General features: G+C 43.2%; 1 protein-coding gene across 2 annotated transcripts; it reads right to left on the bottom strand.

Annotated features, from left to right (window-relative positions):
* LOC119735993 (activating signal cointegrator 1 complex subunit 2-like) lies at positions 1-19,414 on the bottom strand. 2 transcript variants are annotated; one of them, XM_038209976.1, is made up of 18 exons: positions 19,375-19,414; positions 17,954-18,058; positions 16,520-16,681; positions 16,304-16,362; positions 15,458-15,569; positions 14,132-14,329; positions 12,803-12,876; positions 12,295-12,435; positions 11,513-11,587; positions 9,920-10,027; positions 9,098-9,241; positions 7,687-7,891; positions 6,559-6,666; positions 4,374-4,477; positions 2,936-3,097; positions 2,255-2,428; positions 1,913-1,982; positions 1-342 (listed from the first exon to the last, which is right to left on the bottom strand). In XM_038209976.1, exons 2-18 carry the CDS (start codon positions 18,035-18,037, stop codon positions 76-78), a joined length of 2,247 nt encoding a protein of 748 aa, XP_038065904.1. In that variant the 5' UTR covers positions 18,038-18,058; positions 19,375-19,414; the 3' UTR covers positions 1-75. The 2 variants fall into 2 exon arrangements, with proteins under 2 accessions (XP_038065904.1, XP_038065905.1); XM_038209977.1 differs by having other exon boundaries at positions 12,295-12,432.
* Positions 19,415-20,236: the final 822 nt, after the last annotated feature.

Genomic DNA, 20,236 nt, shown 5'->3' with positions numbered 1-20,236 from the left:
GTGACTGGCTTGTGACCGAGTCGATAACAGCTCTGGTGTTAGGGCAGAATAGGGAATAACAGGATAACTCCATGATTAGGACAGAGGCCCCATGCCTTTACTCCGCTTCTTATCGGCCATCGCCTTGCGGTTGTGGTTGGCTCGGCTGGCCTTATGCTTATCCTTGGTATTCCGAGCCTTCTGTGTGTCTTTGCTCTGGCCTTTGCCCTTTGGCTGGCCCTGCACTGCTGCACTCCTTCCCCCACCGCGTCCCCCACCGGGTCCGCCACCCCTACCAGCCTGCTGTCTGCTGTAGGGTTGGCGTGTGTCTCTAGTCTGACTGCCAGGCAGTGGTTCTGCATCCTGTGAGAAAAATGACGTGGGTAAACACAGACTTGAAGGAGCTGACTCGAGAAAATATTCTAGGATTATTCAAGAAAACCAACTGTGTGAACTTTCTTTTTTATAAAACTGAAATGGAACGGACTCCAAAACCATGTCACGGTCTCACTTCTCCGGCGTGCTACATGTAGCTTCTCCGAGAGGGAAATTTCTCTTCAAACGCGCATCCGCAAAATTGTACATTTTTCGCCAACTTTATTTGTGAGCTGAGTTCTTTGGGGTTGTACTGGTGCACGTAAGATCTTATGATATTTGTGTATACGTTACAGGGTACCAATCGAATCCAGAATTTTCGTGGCGCGCAACTCTTAATAACCAAAAAGACTTGAAGGATGCACATTCATTAGAAACCGTGGTTGCAAAAATAAAGACAAATTGGACATGTGATGGACCACGAACGAGTAAGGAACACAGACCAAGGAGTCGATCGTTCTGAATTATTTCTCCATGAACACAAACACAATGACGCTTGGAACACAAATCAGAATGCTTGCAAGACCATGGAATGACTTGACCCGTAGGAAGTGTTACATAACACATTCTTGGGAGTCCCTCACTGTTTACTTCAGAACACAGCCCGAGGAAAAGTAAGCACAGCGGACACATGAACATGTATCGTGCTCATGTAATGTGCACTGTAACGTACTCAATTATCCGCCGAATCCACCCGGAGAAGCTAGCACGCGAGACCGTGACACCTGCAACATCCGGATTACCTTTCTGGCTCTTTACCAACTGAGCTATCCATCCCCATATTGGCCAACTGAGATATCCAGCCTACGTTGGCCAACAAGGGGTTAGATAGGTCAATTTGGTAGAGCGCCAGTATGGCAATCCGGAGGTCGCAGGTTCAAATCCAGCCGCCTTCAATTTCCTTGTCGAACTTTACAATTATAAAAATACACCTTGTCAGTTTCTCTTGATGGTTTATCTGAAAGACACGCATTTCTGTACTAAATGCCTGTATATACTTTACAAACACAAACAAGTTCTGCTGGGCAATAGCATTTGTTCAGACTCCTCATGAACGTGGTACAAAATTACTGCTCCCTCGTAGTAGGCTGATTTTGATAAGGCCAAAAAAAATAATAGTTCTGCTTCCAGTTTCCCTACCTACCCTATTCTGACAGCCCCTACCCTAATTTTTTTATTGGGAAAATGAGAAGAAAAAAACACCCGAAACCATCAATTTCTACCTTTTACCCTTGATTACACTCAGACGCCTCCATATGATCGTACACAAAAAATATTGGCAAAAAAAAAAATATTCCCTACCTACCTACCTTATTTTCGATTGCCATGTAATCGGAAGCAGATCAATTTTTTTTTTTGGCATAAATAAAAAAGAAGTGTGTTCACCCAATACATACATTTCCAATTGAATATTTACATAAACTTGTCATTGCTGGTTTTGCGAGCTGGCCCTGTAGTCTAGTAATCTGTTGCTTAAAAAAAAATTGGAAACCCTTGCCATTATGCTGTTATGTGAATTTAAGATCATCCAAAATAAAAACCTAAACTTTGTAATTACCTGGTCATCCTCCTCCCCAGAGCTACTTCCTTCTCTAGCACCTCTCAGTACCCTGGGTACCATGAATGGCCTGAAAATAAAATGTGGGTACAATGAAATGTGTCACTTAACGCATCTTTGGATATGGCCATCTGTTAGTGTTTTCTTCAAAATGACAGCACGCCAGAAAGAATAATTTCACAGGGAGATTAGTGCCATTGCTACCTTAAAACAGAGTAGGCTTTTCAACAATGGTTACTTTTTGGATAGCTGCAAATGATCTACTCTACCTTTAAGCGAAATTTTGCTAACAGGTAAATTTACTGCGCAGTGTTTTCTGCCAAGAAGCCCTTTGCTTATTACCTTCTTGACGTCAGTTCGTCAGCTGAGTCTGCGTCGTCTGCGCCGACATCATTGGCATCGTACGTGTCATCGTACTCGTCCTCATACTCGTAGCTGTACTCCTCGATGGTTGATTGCATGCCGGCTAAATGCGTCTTGTCGTTTAAGAGCTTCTTTGCGCTGATCTTATCACCCCTAAGCAATGATGTTAACAGACGGTAATAGAGTCAATCACTGGTCAGTCACAAGTGAATTACAAGTTACCAATCAGGTCTAGACGAATTCAGGCCCAAAATCACTGTACACTCACGAGGCCCCCTTCAATGGAGAAACCATTGTGCACGCTATTGCACAAAGCAACTGCCCGGTGACGGATTATCTGAGCAATAGCTAGCACAATGCTTTTGCCATTGAAGGGGAAATTTATGATAGAATTGATAGCTTGCCTGGATTGATCTATAAGGAAAGGGCTGAAAATTGTTGACTCGCAACTGAATGATCAGTTATACAGGGTGAGTAAAAAAAAACCGAAACAAAGTGAGTGGTGAGTAAAACACAGGAAGATGCTAAATGCCACTCAAAATGGGACATCATGAAACTAAGTCTAAATTTAATTTTTGTTCCATGTCAACTGCACATTGTTTAAATTTCTGGTAAAATAAGGGAATCTATTTCATAGTCAATGAGGTACACTGAACCTACTTCTTTCCCTTGTGGATTCGGCTGGTGTCCACGCTATCCCTGCTAAACACATCAAACTCGTCATTCTGGTAGATGTTGCTGCGTTGCTGAAGTAAGGACGCTGTATCAGCAGGCTTGGCATCCTTTGCTGCTGGCTGAATGACTGGTTCTGGCTTAGCAGTCCTACGAACAAAGAAAATTCACTTCAAAAACTTTAGTAAAGAAACTGGTGAGGCCCAGACAGAAATGTTTCAGAAATCTTTGTCTTCTAAACATTACCAGTTAGTGAAAAACTTGGAATGGAACACTTTAGAGGATCATCGTACAAAAGCCAGACTCACAACAATTTATAAGGAACCCATGGTTTGATCCCAAGCAACATTGAACAGTTTCATCACAATGACTCGCACCACTAATGTCATATGAATGGATAGTACTCATATAGAACACCTAGCTTCAATAAAGATTGCCTGAAGTTCTCACTGTACCCAAGATCTATCCCAGAGTGGAATCTTATCCCAGAAGATATCCACTCCACACCAGACCTGAATGTCTTCAAGTCCGCCTTGGACGACATCAATGTTAGGAATTTAGTTAGCCACGCCCACTTCAGAGTCTAAGCTCACACGCCACATTTGACCACAGTACCGAGATAGTCCAACAGGGCATTGTGTACAGTACAAGCAGAAGCAGAAGCAGAAGAAACAATACTTGCCAGGTCAAAATGGGTAAAGAACTTCATAGTGAGCAGAGCCCCAACTTTAATTTGGGCGCAAAAAGGAAGAAGCAAGGTGGTGATAAAATTCTCCTCATTTTCCAAATATGGTCATAATTTTTTTTTTTTCAATGGGCCAATTAGGCCAAGCTTCCATGTAATCCTCACCCCTACTATACACCACAAGCCTGTAGACTCCCATTGGCCAGGCCCTAGCCACTCCGGAGTAAGGAGTGTTGAAAGACAGAAGCCAAGATGGCGCCTAATGCCTTTGTGCAGCAATTGGAGATCTTAGTGGCCAACCCCTTTGTGCCGCCGATCTCTTTGTGTCAAACCCTGGTGCCTCCCTGACTCGAGCTCAGACAGGCTGTAAACAATCCTGGACGATGTGAATGACCTATATCTTGTGCATGTCCAGGCATGCGGGGGTTACTGACCTAGAAACACTTGTGGTGATAAAATTCTCCATGTGGTTCCACCGCGTGATTTTTTTTTAGTGTCGGCTTTGAGGGTTAAAATCTGATTTTCAACTCAAAGTCAAATTTGTCTTTTACAAGCCTACTGTCTTATGACTTGAAATAACAGCCCAGTCTATGAGAAGTGGCTGCAGCGGCTGCCATATACTCATGTGTAATTCAAGCCGTAGCCAGTAATTCAAATACTGCCATATTTACATCTCACAGCCTGCAATCCAAATGTAGTAAGGTTCCTAGGAGTGGTGGAGTCTCACATTTACTTCAATACCTTGGCATGGACTTGTCCAGTTCTTGGAGTCCGGGTACCAGTTTGTCCTCCAGGATGGCGTGTATGACCTTGGTGGCGTCAAAATCGTATTCCTCCAAGCATGCCTGAAAAAAGGCAGGAAATGTTGAAATAGTTAAAGAATACCTAAACCTACTTAGAAAAATTGTGGACTAATCTTACTTTACTGTAACAATTAACTCTAATTCCCTAGGCCTTTTGCTAGGATGTAGCCTCAGTCCTGCAAAATCCTCCAATTGGCCTCATGGATAAATAGCATATAATCCTGCAAATTCCTCCATTATTTCTTGAATATGGTCTGTGGAGGGTTGAGCACTGCCTGAATCCTGCAAAATCCTGCGGCATTGACCGTCAATAAATTGAGGCTTGGCCAGTGACATCATGGAGCAGTACAGAGGATTCAAGCATAACCCAGGCCTATATTTACGCATGGCTGAGCAAAAACAACACACAGTCCGGCCCAAGACCTTGACAAAGTGCGTCCCACAAAATCAGTAACGCACTTTTGCCATGTAACCTCAATCCTCCAAATTCCTCCACTTTGGCAAAGAGGATTTTGAAGGATTCAGGGCGGTTAGGGTTAATGCCTTCACCCTAAACATTTGTACATTTGCTAGCATGCTTACTCATCCCGCTTTGGGCTCCGTGCACAAGCACCCCCTGCCAGCAAGAAAGGGAGAGTTGGGGAGACCATTGTGCGAAACATTGGAACACATCGCAGAGGACGCATGAGGCTCACACGAAGACGTTATGGCTTTGTGCACATTCAAGTTGTGCACTATCCGGTTCGCAAGTGTGACGTCATTTCAACCAAATCACGACCACTGCACACGGAGTAGCATTGGAACCAGAAGTAGCGCTTGACCCATGTGCGCTAGTAATCACTGGTGCTTGCGCTTCTATGATTGGGTGCTGTGGTCCAATGGTTACAGTGTTCGACTCGTGTGCTGTGGTACATGGGTTTGAATCCTGAAGGGGAACATGGTCCTTGTGCTCTTGAGCAAGGCACTTTACCATCATTGCTTCGTCCTTCGGATAGGACGTAAAGCCGCAGGTCCCATGTGTTGTGTAATGCACGTTAAAGAACCCAGTAACACTTATCGCTATTAGAGAAGGGGTTTGCCCCGGTGTTTCTGGCAGGGGCTGCAATATGCGCCGCAGCACCTTGCATACCCTTTATAAAGGTGCTACATAATGGGTTTCATATTTCTCATAAACTTCATGCTTGTCTTTAAGAATATACATAATTACCAGTGCCTTGAGTACCTAATTGTTGGTAGAAACGTGGGCTATATAAGACTCCGGTATTATTGTTATTACTTACGAACCGGATGTGCGCCCACACACGTACATTTATGGTGTACATCGAGGATTTTCTATTGTTCATCTTCCTTCTTCCTATACTTTTTTGCAACAGCTCTCATTGGTTTTGTACACGTTTTCTAATCGAGGTCGTCCTCGATTTGACTCCTGTCCTCAATTCATCGATGATGCTCCACATGTGTGTCCTCGATTTACACCATAAACACGCACTCCCGTACGCGCACGGTGTGTCCTGTGTGGCAAGCTTATGACAAGAAACACAATAAATGGGGCCACTTTGCTACCGTCACGTTAGTAGTTTTTCCAATGGTTGTGAATTTTTGTTAAAATACCTGAAACCACCAAAGAAGAATCTCAACACACGAATGGACATGCAGCCTTTTGCTGAAGATAATTTGAGTTGATTATTTATATTGCTTTTTGACATCATCCTCAAATTTCCATCAGAAAGTGGATGAAAAATTTAGGTAACTTTTTCCGTCCATTTTTCATTGAAATTTGAGGGTGATTAAAAAAATTAAAACAGAAAGAAAGAAATGATTCAACACATATTACATGTATTATAAGCCCACATGTCCATTCACATTTCAAAAATTATTTGGTTGGTTTCAGGTACTGTAAAGAAAATTACAACCATTGGAAAAACTGCTAATGTGACGGATGCAAAGTGGCCCCCTTTATTGTGTTTCTTGTCATATATTACAGTTATCGGTCTCAGAAAAGGTGCTGACTACAACCCTGGTGCAAAGACCTTGAAACTTCCTCTTTCAAACAGGCACATTGTCTTAAAATTTGACAAAGTCCCAAGTTTTGATTTTGCTCCCTGATTCCCTCATGGCCTGACCTCAATGAAGCCCTCTCCAAAGTCCTCAAACAGATCCTTGACCGATGAGATGAGAGAAACCATCTCCACCTCAGACACTCCTCCACCACACGCACCTGACGATGATGCCTGGAAAAAAACCCATAAAGTTGAAAGATTACAATTATTGAGAAATTTGATACTGGGTAAAATAATGTATAAGATGGAATTTGCGTTGGGGAGATGTAACTTCAATACTGGTTTGTGTCCTTTACTGACGTATTTTCACAAACACTGAATACTCAGTGTTGTCTGGGGCTTGTGAGAAAAACTTCGAAAGCTTATTTTCTGACTCAAAGTAGTTTTTGCAGTGACGGCGGAGAATCTGACAGTGAAGATGCATTGGTAATTTTCGGAAGGAATGTTTTCATGCAGACGGTCCTATGCTCATTGTGGAAAACAATTGTCCGACGTGTTCAAAGTGTGGATTTGTAATTCCGAATCCACACTTTACTAAAGATTTGTCGTTCCCTATCCACACTTTGTGACCAGTGTAACAGATTCGTAGTTCCGAATCCACACTTTTAAAAATAGTGTAACGTTATAGCAATGGTTTATACATTGTAAAGCGAACAACCGACCCAACAAATGATGATAGTTTGAAGTCATTCTTCAAAATACTTCAGCAGTAAATTAAAAAGATCAGAGGTAATAGGGACAGGAAATATCGTGAAACTTTCCTAACTTTTAAGAATGACCCCTTGGGTATATTTACGAGAAAGTATCCTGAATCTGCCAAAATCCATCAATTTTGCCATGCAAAAATGCAAAAAAAAATTGGTGGCCAGTTAGAATCTAAGAATCACTAAGAATCCACCAATTAGATGGGAGTAAATCTGTTGAGATCCTTAATCCATCAAAGTCCCCCAACTGCTCAATATGGAGGTATCCTGAATCCATCAAAATCCTGCAGTGCCGCTAGGCTTCATGTCCTGAATCCATCAAAATCTCCCAACTTTTTCAATATGGAAGTATCCTGAGTCCGCCGAAATCCCCCGAAAACAGGGGTGTGGATTTTGATGGGTTCAGGTACGTTAGGGTTAAAGAATGTTCTTGCATGGAGTCCATTCTGTTTGATTGATAATGTCCATTTGTACAAAATCCCTTTACCAGTTGTTCAATGTAGTCATCGGTTTGGAAATCCTCCGGCTCCAAATCATACTGATATGCAGCTGTCCCAGCATGCCCCTGCGCCTGCACCTCTGCCAAGCTTCCAGACGCAATCCCATCATGCTTTGCTTTGCCCTTTTGGTGCCCAGGAGTGGCAGCGGCACTTCTGAAGCCGTCGAGAATAAACTGAGCTCGGGTCTCGTCGCTTCGTTTTCTTCAATGTCAAGGAACTTAACCTCTCATTTTTCATTTCGTCACCGACACCACGAAGAAACACTCTACCGTGTTAAACCACATTTTTTTCGATTTTCAGTTTTTTTGATTTTTAAACATTATTCATCAAGACCTACCATTGCAAGAAGTTTCATAGCTTCAAGAGCTTTACTTTGATAATTACGCTAAGCATCCATGGCAACTTTTGCGCAAAAGTGACAATTTTCGTTTTCACGAAGTAACACTCAAGTTCCATTTTCCATTGCAATGCATGGCGCGTACTCAGCTCAGAAGTGAGCAAAAACGTTTTCACGAAGTAACACTCTTCTTGTAATAAGTTGTATGAGTGTGCGCGTGCTGACGTGCTGACCTGAAGTTGCACTTTCCTCGTGTTGTATACACTGAAGAGTGTTACTTCGTGAAAACGAAAATCTACAGTTTCGCAGCTTTTTCGGTTTCACGAACTAACACTCATCTTTTTTTCTCTTATTTCTTGTTTATTTAATACACACACGGGTGAAAAACAGCAGATTTAATCAATTCAATTCATCAAGTGTCCACAACGAGAAACTCTACTGAATATACTCTGTTGTTTTGACGCAAAGTGTTGTTTTAAAAGGCGTTCAACTTTAGTTGCAGTTTTCTCCGATTGCTAGTTTTTACTGGTATGTAGATGGGTGTTACTTCGTGGTGTTGGTGACAATTTGTATCCAAGTAGAATTAAGATTCACTCTGGACAGTCACGGATTCTCGACATGTATTTATAAATACCTGAGAAAGTTTTAATACTCATTCCTATCGGTCTAGACCCTGTCACATGGGTGGTTTTAAACCGCTGGTAAAAAATCACTACGTTCTGCGCCAAGTCGCGCTGTACGTGCCAATTTCCATAAAAGGAGATTTTTAGCACAACGTGCACGAGGCACATGTCATAACCAAGGCCAGAGGGGCGTTTCACAAAACCTGAAGTAAAATAGTTGAACAAAATCGTGGGAAATTTGTGAATTTTCGCCTTGTTTTGCCTTGTTGATTGAAAGGTATTGATGAATGAAATAAATATGTGCTCGGTTGGTATCAAACAAGTACGATTAAAACCAGTAAGGGGCCTGGTGGTTTTAATCATAGTTGTTTGAAACCGGCCAAGCACATATTTATTCCCTTGATCATGACGAGAGCGCAGCAAGTTTGCATAGGATACACATGAGATTTTTGTAGTACGACATCCAGGTCTTCTCCGATGTGATACTGGCCGGCAAAGACCTTGAGGAAGTGTCTGTCCGACAGCAGGGATGACATCAATTCTAGGTAGTCTTCCACAAGCTTAGCCACATCTTCTCTAGATCTGAAGAGAGCCAAAACACAGGACAATGAATGCAAGTCTAAACCTTGGAATATTTCTTTTTCATTTTGAAACTGTTAGGCACGCACTTTTTGTAAAGGACGTGACAATTTAATGTTAAAACATTTAAAAGCATGTATGATCAGTATTCATTCAGATATTTTCTGATGAATCTAAAAAAAAATTATTCTCTAAAAATGGGGTTCTCTTTTTTTCTGTAAAATTTGCAGTCAAATCAATAAATATAAGAACTAGAGATTCGTGTTAGTTGAGTGACAAATGCAGAGTGAATCCTGCAAAATCGTACCGCAGTGACTGTCAATATGTTGAGGCTTGGCCAGTGACATCCTGGAGCAGTATGGAGGATTTCAAGCATAATCCATGCAGGCCTATATTTATGCATGGCTGAGCAAAAGCAACACAAGGTCTGGCCCAAGACATTGACAAAGTGCATCCTACGATATCTGTAACGCACTTTTGCCATGTACCCTCAATCCTCCAAACTCCTCCTCTTTGGCAAAGAGGATTTTGAAGGATTCAGGGCGGTTAGGGTTAATGCTTTGTACTTTTAATATTGTCTTATTAAGCAGTTGTACAACAACATGATAAATCTGTTAGGTGCATTTGCTAAGCATGACAATAGTTCATAAGTTGGGCTATTATAGTGGATCTTGTACGTACCCTCCTTCAACAATTGGCTGAATGTGACATCTTACCACGATGCACTGACACGCTCTGGCCAAACTGACCTTCCCCAGATTCAGATGTTTCTGAAATGACTTCTTTTTGCTGCAAATAGAAAAACCCAAATCATTACAGGAAATATCTTTGTATGAAGAATGTTTATATTTTTAATAGCTTTAATAAATCCAAGCCCACTTTGTTTCGGAAGAGGGGATGGAAAGGAAATCACACAAAAATTCCAGGATTCTTGAAATTTTGCAGTTTTACCTTTAATAAAACATTCAGGCAATGATGCTTAGATGTTGATTGTGAAATATGGCTATGAATAAATTCAAAATTGAAATCTGCAATTTCAAAGCAAGTGGAACACGTGCAGATATCGGACATATTCTAATCCCTCACCATCTCTTTCCTTGTTAAACAAAGACAGATTTCTTCAGTCAAATACGAGTCTGTAAGTTTAAGATAACTTTGGGACCGTGACCATTCAGCCCTGGTATGAACAGGGCCCCCCGGTACCCCGTCCGGTCCAGAGCCAGTCCGGTCTTCAGCCCAGTCTCGTCCGGTACATGGTCCTGTCTGACCAGAAGTTTTGAAGTCAGCCAGGCGCATCAATTTATTGCCCTTTGGAGAACGGCCAGTGCAGAACAATAGCAGACTTACCGGATTAAAGATAAAATCCTTTCATAATGCCTTGGTAATTTACGGCCCCATTGTGCACAAAACCGCATGGCAGGGGTTTTGATCTGTGCTGACGAAAGTGTTCTATTGTTTCGCGCTGAGAGATGAAAACCACAAGCAGGTTTCTTCTGGGATATATTACATATGTCAATACTTGCAAACAATAGACCCCAGGATAGAGGAGTTCCTGATTAGCAACCGGACCAGCTCCTAGGCCGGTAGCTGGGACGGTACGAAAGGACTTCTTGGGAGGGGACGAGCTTACCAGGGGGCCCTTTTCATACCGGGGCTGAATGGTCACAGGCCCTTAAGAGATTTTGCCACACTGTATGCAACAGTTTAGAAGTTACTGTCCCTACTTCATTTGTCAGAGTACTTTTTTGGGTCTTACTTCACCTTCTGTTTATGCACAATGCAATGGATCGGTTTTAAAAACCAAGTACGTTTAAAACCGGCTGGGGGGGGGGGGGGTCTGGACGCGTTCAGCTCGGGCCATTATCGAGCCACTAAACGATTTGAAATGTACTTGTTCATAACTGGCCGAGCACATATTTTGTTCCCATTCATAAATACAATTTTGGTCAAAAAGTAAAAACAAGTCAGAAATTCACAATTTACAACAATTTTTTCGACAATTGCACCCCATGTTTTGTGAAAACACCCCTCAGTGGCCATGTATATGGTATGTGCCTTGCAAACGTGGGGCTAAAAAATGTTTGTATGGAGACTAGCGTGTGCGCGACACGTGCTGCGTGATGTGGCACAGAACGCAGCGGTGTAGGAAAAAAGTGTTTAAAACCAAACAGTGTTTTATCAGCGTATTTGTAAAACTGTTTCAGGCATTTGTGAAGGAAAAATCACAGCCAATTGGATACTGACATTTTCACTTGACAAACTAGACCAACTCACCCTGGTTCGGTCCACTGCCTCTCTTTCATTGCTCGCTCCATTGTCGGCAGCAACTTCTCAAACAATGTGGCTACCCTGTGTACAGACAGACAATTCATTCATTAATTCGGCTTACTACTTTGTTAACCCTAACATCCTTACAGCTCCATTGTCCAGAATCAGCCTAAATCCTTTCAAATCTTCCAAATGGGAAAGACTTAAGACTCTAAGCACCTGAATCCTTCAAAATCAACCGCTTTTTTGTGCTGGATGCCCCTGCCTGGATCCTTCAAAATCCTCCACAGGGGCAGATCCAGGAATTTTCGCAGGGGGGGGGGGGGATTTCATCAGCAAAAAAATCTGAAAATGTACACAGGCTTTTTTCTCCGGACACTTGGCCTCCGGGGGGGGGGGGGGGGGGAGGAGCTGGTACCATATTTCAATAGGGGACGCTGTTCAAATTCGACGATTATTAACACTTAGATTACAGAATGGTGTACCGTATTTTGAACAGGCGGACATTATACCAGTATAATATTTTTGGGGGTGTCACGGGGGGGGGGGGGGGGGGGGGGGGGGGGGGGGGGGTTCGACTTATTTCTTAGGAATGTGTATGGTATTTTTTTTTTTTGACAGAGCTGGGGGGGAGGGCTTTTTTTGACCCCCAAAACCCCCCTCTGGATCCGCATCTGCTCCACTCATGGGTCTGCTGGCATGTTATCACATAAGCTGAGTGTGCTTACATCTAAGATGGTGAGCGAGTGAATAATGTCCCTTTTCTAATTATTCCTTGAGTTACCTACTTTGACACAAAGTTGTTGTTCTTGAAGGCCCAAGCACCATCTGGGTAAATCTCCAGGAAGCTGAGTATGCTGATAGCAGAGTCGGTGAGGTAGTGGATAATGTCCCCCAGCTCATTATCTGGCATGGTGTGCAGTACCCTACTGGTTAAAAGACAGCAAAAAGTAGATGAATAACAATTCTTAACTTTACCTCAAGAACCATGAACATTCAGTTAGGAGTCCGGTTGGCGTACCGGTACTTTCCTCGCCTTCCACTGCTGAGACCCGGGTTCGAATCTCGCCTGGGCCAGTATGTGGATTGGGTTTTCAGTCCCTGCCTGATTCCGTGGGTTACCCTAGGACATCATTTTGGGGTTTTCCCCCACCTCTAAAACTGTAATTTCTTCTCATTGTTTTCTCTCTACAGCTTTCTCCAGGCTTGCGTGATACAGTGCACAGGGCACTTTTGAGGAATCCTTGGTTTCATTACCAGAAATGATTATTAAGAGAGATAGAATTTGACTGATACCTGGTTGGCAGTGCCACTGGAGAGAGGTCCGATCCCGTCTTTAATCCACATTTCTCAAGGATGTTGTCGAAACACTAGCACAATCATGACAAAAATGGAAAAAGTAATTGTGATTAGTTCAGGGAATATGGGGCATCCCATGCCAAAAACAAGGCATTTCCCAACAGAATATTTAAAGTTTTTGCGGCTGGCTGGTTGAAATCTGATATAGCATTGGGTACCGCAACCAAACAATAAATAGCTCACGAGTGCCCGCACAACTCAATGTACAGTTACTACAATCCATAATATGCTAGGTAAAGGTAAAGGTACCCATAGCCATTATTGGCCGTAGGGGCAGTGGGATGTGAGAGGTCCACTGTGTCTTGGGCGCGGCATATGAGTGGCGGTGCCCAGTCCTCTCCTCTCGCCGTCTTACCTTCCCTGAACGAATCAGGTACCCATTTTACTGTTGGGTCGTCAGAGAGAGTTTTCCAGTTTTTGGTCCGAATGGAATTTGAACCGCCAACCTTCCACTCCTTAGCTCCACGCTCTAACCGCTCGGCTACGAGGCCCCATAATATGCTATGATTGTCTTAATAGTACATATTACTATACCTCATACATATTCATGATCGAGAGCCGAGTTCTCACTGGTCCATTCACAATTACGATTCAGCCACTAGTTTTGCTGTTTACCAAGTGCACACGCGAGGTTTCACGCACAGGTTAAATATGCATGCGTAATGCATGCGTAATCTTACCAGTGCGCTAGCTAGTCTACTACGCATGTGCTTTACGAAGCAATCGTAGAACTAGCACGCGGGGGTAGTGCGTAGGCACTAACATCGCCCTACGGCATCCCGCAGCATGCATGCAGCAACTACATGAAAACGTGAGGCATGCGCACAACATTTTGCTGAGAAAACGTATGCTTTACTTCATGAAATTGTGTGAATATGTATGAGGTACTGGCAAAAATTTTTAGTGCTGGCCAGTGGATAGTGGATGTTAGCTTCGCCACCGGAACTAGTCTGTCAACTTCCAATACCGAGGGGAGCTAATATCGACTATCAACCCACAAACCATGCTACATTTGTATACCGATTGAAGCATTGATATGGAATCGGAGAGACGCCTGTTGTTGCGAATGTGTCAGTCAGTCAATGGACACATGGCACAAGATGCACAACTGGCAAAAACCTTTCCTCAAGGTCATTATCAAATTCCCCTTGTTTTCCCTGATTGGTGTTTTTACCAAATTCTCCGAGTCTGCCCAAACTGGGAAACTCAATTTCAACGTTTGCCTGAATTCATAGTGGCTGAGAACCCTGTACTACTCCTATGTACCTGTAGAATGGTTGGAATGACAGCCATAAGGTCATCCATGTACTTGGGTTGATTCCTGAAGATGTTGTCTATCATCTTAGTGAGGAGATCAGCGTTACCGCCACCGTACAACACGCACAGCTCCATCAACTTGGCAACGTCAAACAGGTAATTGTCGTAGATGATTGCGCCGAAGACAGAAGGGGTTATGTAGCTGTCCTACAAGAGAAACCAATATCATTTTTCCTTTCTGTGAGTCACTCTAAATACACTTTGGTTTAAAGGGAATATACATCATTTGCTTTTGCTGTAATTTTCAGAAATGGATGGAATTGGGGGGTTGGAAATATATAGCAAATATAGTTACACTGACTTTTTGAGGTTTTGGGTTCAAAAATGCTATAAAAACCAAGAAAAACAATCATTTTCCTGTAGTCTGGTTCCCTGACTCCATATAAGAAGAAACAGAGCAGTTTACATACATTGCAGAATTGTAAGGTCAGGGAACCAGTCTAGCTGGCTTGTACCCGTTCATAGGTGTGTAATCGATTGCAAACAAGTGCGATGGTCAATTGGGGCCAGTATTTGAAAAAAAACAGTTTTTTTCCAACGCTGGTCGGCCGACCAGCGTTGGAAATTGATACAAAAATACCACTTTTCTTGAAAATGACAGTATACCAGGTGCCATGATTTTACAGGATGCTTTACACTGTCATTCACTAACAGTCCAGCAAGGTATTTCAAAATGATTTGGTAGTTTTATTTTTTGATGTTTGCAAATGTTGTATTTTCCCTTTAAGGATGTAGTCGAGTCCATCACAAGTCCAGTCACAAGTAACAGGGGATGAACAATAACAAAGGAATGCCTCTGTCAAAGCTCATTTTAAGAGTTTTTAGGGATGTGCATCAGAACCGGGTACCCGAGTACCCAACCAATGATGTCAGGAACCGGTTCCAGATTATGGGATCGGGTACCTGTACCCAACTTTACAATTTACTTAGTTACTTGCCAGACAATGAAAAAGAAAAGTTCTGAATGTCTTTCATTGGAATTTTCAGATGACGCCCACGGAAGTTGCAGTTTACACCGTGAACCTATAAAGCCCTTCAGACAACTTCCAGGGTTTGAATTTTGTGGTTGGGGTCTCTTTTTACGGGTACTCGGGTACCAGTGTTTTACTTCAATAAAGTACGAGGTTCCCGTACTACCCCATAAATGCGCTGAATTGGGACTGGTGGAATTGTGATGGACTTGCAGGGACTTGTGATGGACTCATACTATATCCCTGGTTAGGTTTTTGCGCAACTGATCAGTGTTGATGTTGTGATGCTCTGATTGGAACTAACCTTGGACTCCTTGTGTGTGGCCATCCGCAGGAACGTCATGAAGACAAGTTTGTGGATGGTGCGCTGTTTGAGGGCGAGGTCGTCAGGCAACGGGGTCACAGGGTCAAATGTCCTGCAGGCAAAATACAGGCAGGAAATCAAATCCAAGAATGCAAAGAAAAGAATCACTTCCAAAAACCCAATGGCACATTTTCGGCACTTCAAAAAGTTCCAAGGAACATCACGCACCTGAAGAAATGTGTACAGAGAGGGGACAGTGACGGAATCACAGTTTAAGGGGTGGGAAGAAAACCCAGGAAGAATATATTGGGGAAGCCCACAGAATCAGGTAAAGTACGTAAAGTCTGAAATGAACCAATGTGGCCCATCAGGCCGGCGTTTATCTTCGGTTTCAGTGGCATGAAACGACTGACAATGTTTTTACTCCCCCTGGATGGGATGCTAGTCCATCGCAGGTTACTCCCCAGCTAATGCCGGTACCCATTTATACATGTACTCCTGGGTGGAGAGAGGCAAGTGGGGGTGAATTGGCTTGCCCAAGGACACAACGAACCCCGTCTGATCACGAGTCACGAACCCTAACCACTAGGCCATACTCCCCACGGAATCATGGTAGAGACTGAAAACCCATTCCATATGTGGAACTAGGCAGGAATCGAACCCGGGCCATAGATGGAAGGCGAAGCACTGCGCCAACCCGACTCCCCCACAGCCCTAACCTGCCTTGATGCGACAGGGACTGAATGACCCATCTTGGGTTGGATTCCAACTTGGGTCACAGAGGTGGAAGGCGAGGAAACTACCACAGCATCGACCTGTCTTCCTATATTGAAGAAGCTGACTCACCTGGGAGCTCCACGGAGGTATGAATCTAAACACTGCTGAAGACTCGGGTCATAAACAACCTACAAGGTAAAAAAAGAAAAACACTTTTAGCAAAATGAAGTGAACTTGGGTTCACAGCTTCTTAAAATGGTATACAATTTCTGTCAACAAACAATTTGGATTAGGACTTTAAGTTGCTACAAAACTGCCCAAATGCTTGGAATTAAAAATGTGTACCTGACTCCAGAATTTGTGATGCGGAAGTTTGAGAAGCCAACGGAGATCCTCTTCGATGTAATCCATCCTCTCTGTCCATTCCTCGCACGATGCCTCGTCTGAGACATCGGCAGGTGGTGGCTGATAGCTCAGGAATTCAACCTGCTCCACCCAATAGCCATCCTGAAAAAAAGGAATTATAATGAAAAACACAACATCTTTGCTGCCTCGCCCAGTTTGTGGGGAATGAATGTTAGGATTCATCTTTTTGTTTGCATTTGGAATTCAGAGTTACTTTTTGCCAGATTGAAGTTGCTTAGTAGAGGGTACAAAGCTCAAAAGATCGCTCTTCATCTCCACGATTGAGTCCGTCCTACTCTATGGTGCAGAGACGTGGACCCTTACAACCAAGGAGGAGAAGTCACTGGATGGATGCTACACTTGCATGCTACGTATAGCCCTCAACGTATCGTGGCAGGATTGTATGAGGAATGATGACCTCTACAACGGCATGCAGAGAGTGACTCACAAGATCAGACAGCGTCGTCTTAATCTTGCTGGCCACTGCGTCCGCCACCCAGAGCTTGCTGCCCACCCAACCATACTGTGGGAGCCCACCCAGGGCACTGCCTTAAGAGGGAGAAGAAGTCTGACCTTTGTGGACCAGCTCAAGAGGGACACTGATCTCACATCTGCAGAGGAGCTGCGCACCTGCATGGTAGATCGAGACAGCTGGAGGAAGAGGACTCAGGGACTGGCTCGTGATGTCGTCACAACCCAGGCGACCCCGACATGATGATGATGATTAATAGAGGGTTCATGCTCGGCTGGTCTTCTAATGCAGCCGAGACCAGCCTAATGAGGGCCTGCTGGCAGAGCTACATTGGCTCCCTGTTAAACGGAGGGTAGCCTTCAAAATCTTGACTCTCGTCTACAAAATTCTCAACACTCAAGCTCCATCCTATCTGGTTGACCTATTACATTCACATCACTCAAATATTCCTGATGCTTACAGACACTGACTCCGCTCAACATCTGATCAGACCCGGCTTTCTGTTTCTATAGAAGTAGGAAGAAAGCCGGAGATAGCTCTTTCGTTGTGGCCGCCCCTTGCATGTGGAATGAGCTTCCTTCTTGTCTGAGAGAGGCGGTCTCGCTGCCTGTATTCAAACGTTTCCTTAAGACATTCTTGTTCCAAGTCCAATTGTCATCGTATTGTGTCTGTTTCTCTTTCTGTTATTTTTTGTGTGGATGTGTGTTAAGCACTCTGTTCTTTGTAAAATGCTACAAATACTCGGTATTATTGTTATTATGAAATGAATAAGTTTTGCATAAATTCTTTTCTACAATCGCTCGTAATTTGAAACCTGATGGACGTCATCATGAAGTCACAGAAATATACACACCAGAGAATGAGATTTACTTTTTTGTAAATTTAAACTCTTGTCAAATTACCAGTGCTGGTTTCGTGACCTTGCTACCATGACCTCCCGTTGCTACGGTGATGTAGCGTTCGTCTAGACCCTGCGCAACGGGCATCTTCAATTCTGATTAGAATTACTGGATAAATTCAAAAGAAGTTAAAATATAGGCCCAAGTAGGGCCTAAACAAATGATTAACGTCGTCTTGGGAAACTTATAAAGTATTCTCATAAAAAATGGGGGGAAACCAGTGGCACTGGGCATGCGCTACTTAATTCTGCTAAATACGGTCCATAGCCTTATCGCAAATACTGTAGCAAAATTCCGAGAGCATCACCGGCATGATGTATGCTGTCAATGAGTATGCCGCGCCGAATAACAAGAACAGTGACGACAGGGTGTGTGTTCGATGTTCGAGCACGGCGTTCGTGTGTAGTTCTTTGCAACCTTATCCTGCCCATAATGCTTTGTGCAGCAGTGTAATTTACCATTTACGATAAGGCTTAGGCAGTGGATATTTTGCCGGAGACGGCAAACCTTCAGTAAACGTTACTTTGCTGGATATGCACTGAACATGCGCAGTTACTGTTTTTTTGTACTTAAACATTTTCCGGTGACAAATTTTAGTCTGGCTCCATGCCAATATTATCGTTGTAACCTCGTATTCACAAGATGGGATTCAGACCATTTTATAATTTCGGACTTTATTTCCCTTTTAAAAAAAATCCTCCAGAGCCACAAATCTGAAAAAGAAAATGTTATACTCTGCAATAAAATGTTTGAGACATGTTAAAATAATAAAAGAAGAATATTCTTATTTATTGGGGGTGGAAAAAAAACCTTAAAAATGCGGCGAGGATCAGGATTCGAACTCGGGACATCCCACTCACTAGAGCAATTGCTTATCCACTGCACCGATTGTGATACACAACTTTGGTGGGAATTTCATATGTATTATAATTCAGCCCTATCTTAAAGAGTACAGCGCCCTCTGTTGATATGGATTGCCGCCGGCAAACCTTTAGTAAACGTTAGTTTGCCGGCGTTACCTCCGGCAAAATATACACTACCTAAGGGTTATTATTAATATTATTAAGTTATTTTCAGTCGCACGAGTAGTGTGGCGTAGTGTAGTGCAGCAATACCGGGGCCACACTAGTGGGGCTAGCGCGTACTACAAAAGGTGTCATTGGAATTGAAAAAAGTCTGCTTTTGATTGTAAAGGTAGTTTTTGAGCAATCAATACATTTTTGACTCTGATTTAGCCTAATCAAAACAAAACAGGGGCCCTACACGATCGCCAACAAACTTGCTATGTTTCTCCACAGTCCCAGATAGATAGTCTACACATCTACCTGTCTACACAACCGCTGAAGTAGCGTCTGCATAATACTGCATTCTTTTCTAATCTTGTCTTTAATATTCGTGGCAGTGGAGGATTATTCCCAACTTACCCTCGAAAATAGGTCGATTTTTTTTTACATTTGCGTGCACAGCTAGCTATCGAAATACTCATGCGCTAGGAAGATCCGAAAAACGATTGATGGTTGTAACGCATGAGGGCGCTTGAGGCTTGCTGTCAAAGTTTTCTAGCGAGGCCGGTTTCACCTGAAAATCGGACTCTTTTTCCCTTTTATTGGCTAAATCCTCTCACGTGAGCAGTCCCTCTCCTAATTATCTATGCTTGAGCATGCGCAATACCACCAATGAGTCCGTATTTTATAAAACCTAAATTCATGTTTTTCTTCAGTTGCGTCAAAACTAAAAAAATAACAGACGCGCTGCCTAAATCTCACGTACGCGTAACTTCAATGAGGTTTGTAAATGGGGGAGGAGGGTTCCCCTCTGGCCATAGGATGGGCCAAAGCGTCACCCTCCCAATATTTTTTGGGGGGGGGGGGGGGGGGGGCTTGTGCCATATTTTCAATGGGGAGCGCTGATAAAATCCTACAATCGGGCACACATAATGTAAGCCCAGATCTAGAAGATCAATTCAAATAACTTTAATTACATTCTCCCCACTTACCCGTTGACATCTTTAAGATTATTTTAAATTACTTAGTGGTCCACACAAACAGTTTTCAGAGACTCTCTGTCTCCATTTGTGTGGTCACACTGGGCTTGGTCGTAGAACCACATCCTAGATTCTTAGTACATATTTGCTGTCCTTGGTTTAATGAACTTACACACAATCCATTATGTTTCATTTCTGTATTAAATCAGCCCCCTCTCCCCCTAAGTCTTCACTCTCGTCTCGTCTCTATCTTGTCTTCACTCTCGTTCTGAACTTCCACCAAAACCAAGTCTCTGTCAAGT

The sequence above is a fragment of the Patiria miniata genome, unplaced genomic scaffold (assembly GCF_015706575.1).
Source record: "Patiria miniata isolate m_02_andy unplaced genomic scaffold, ASM1570657v1 HiC_scaffold_29, whole genome shotgun sequence".
NCBI lineage: Eukaryota > Metazoa > Echinodermata > Asteroidea > Valvatida > Asterinidae > Patiria > Patiria miniata.
Note: the sequence above shows the minus strand (reverse complement) of the source record. Positions and strands in the feature narration are given on the sequence as shown.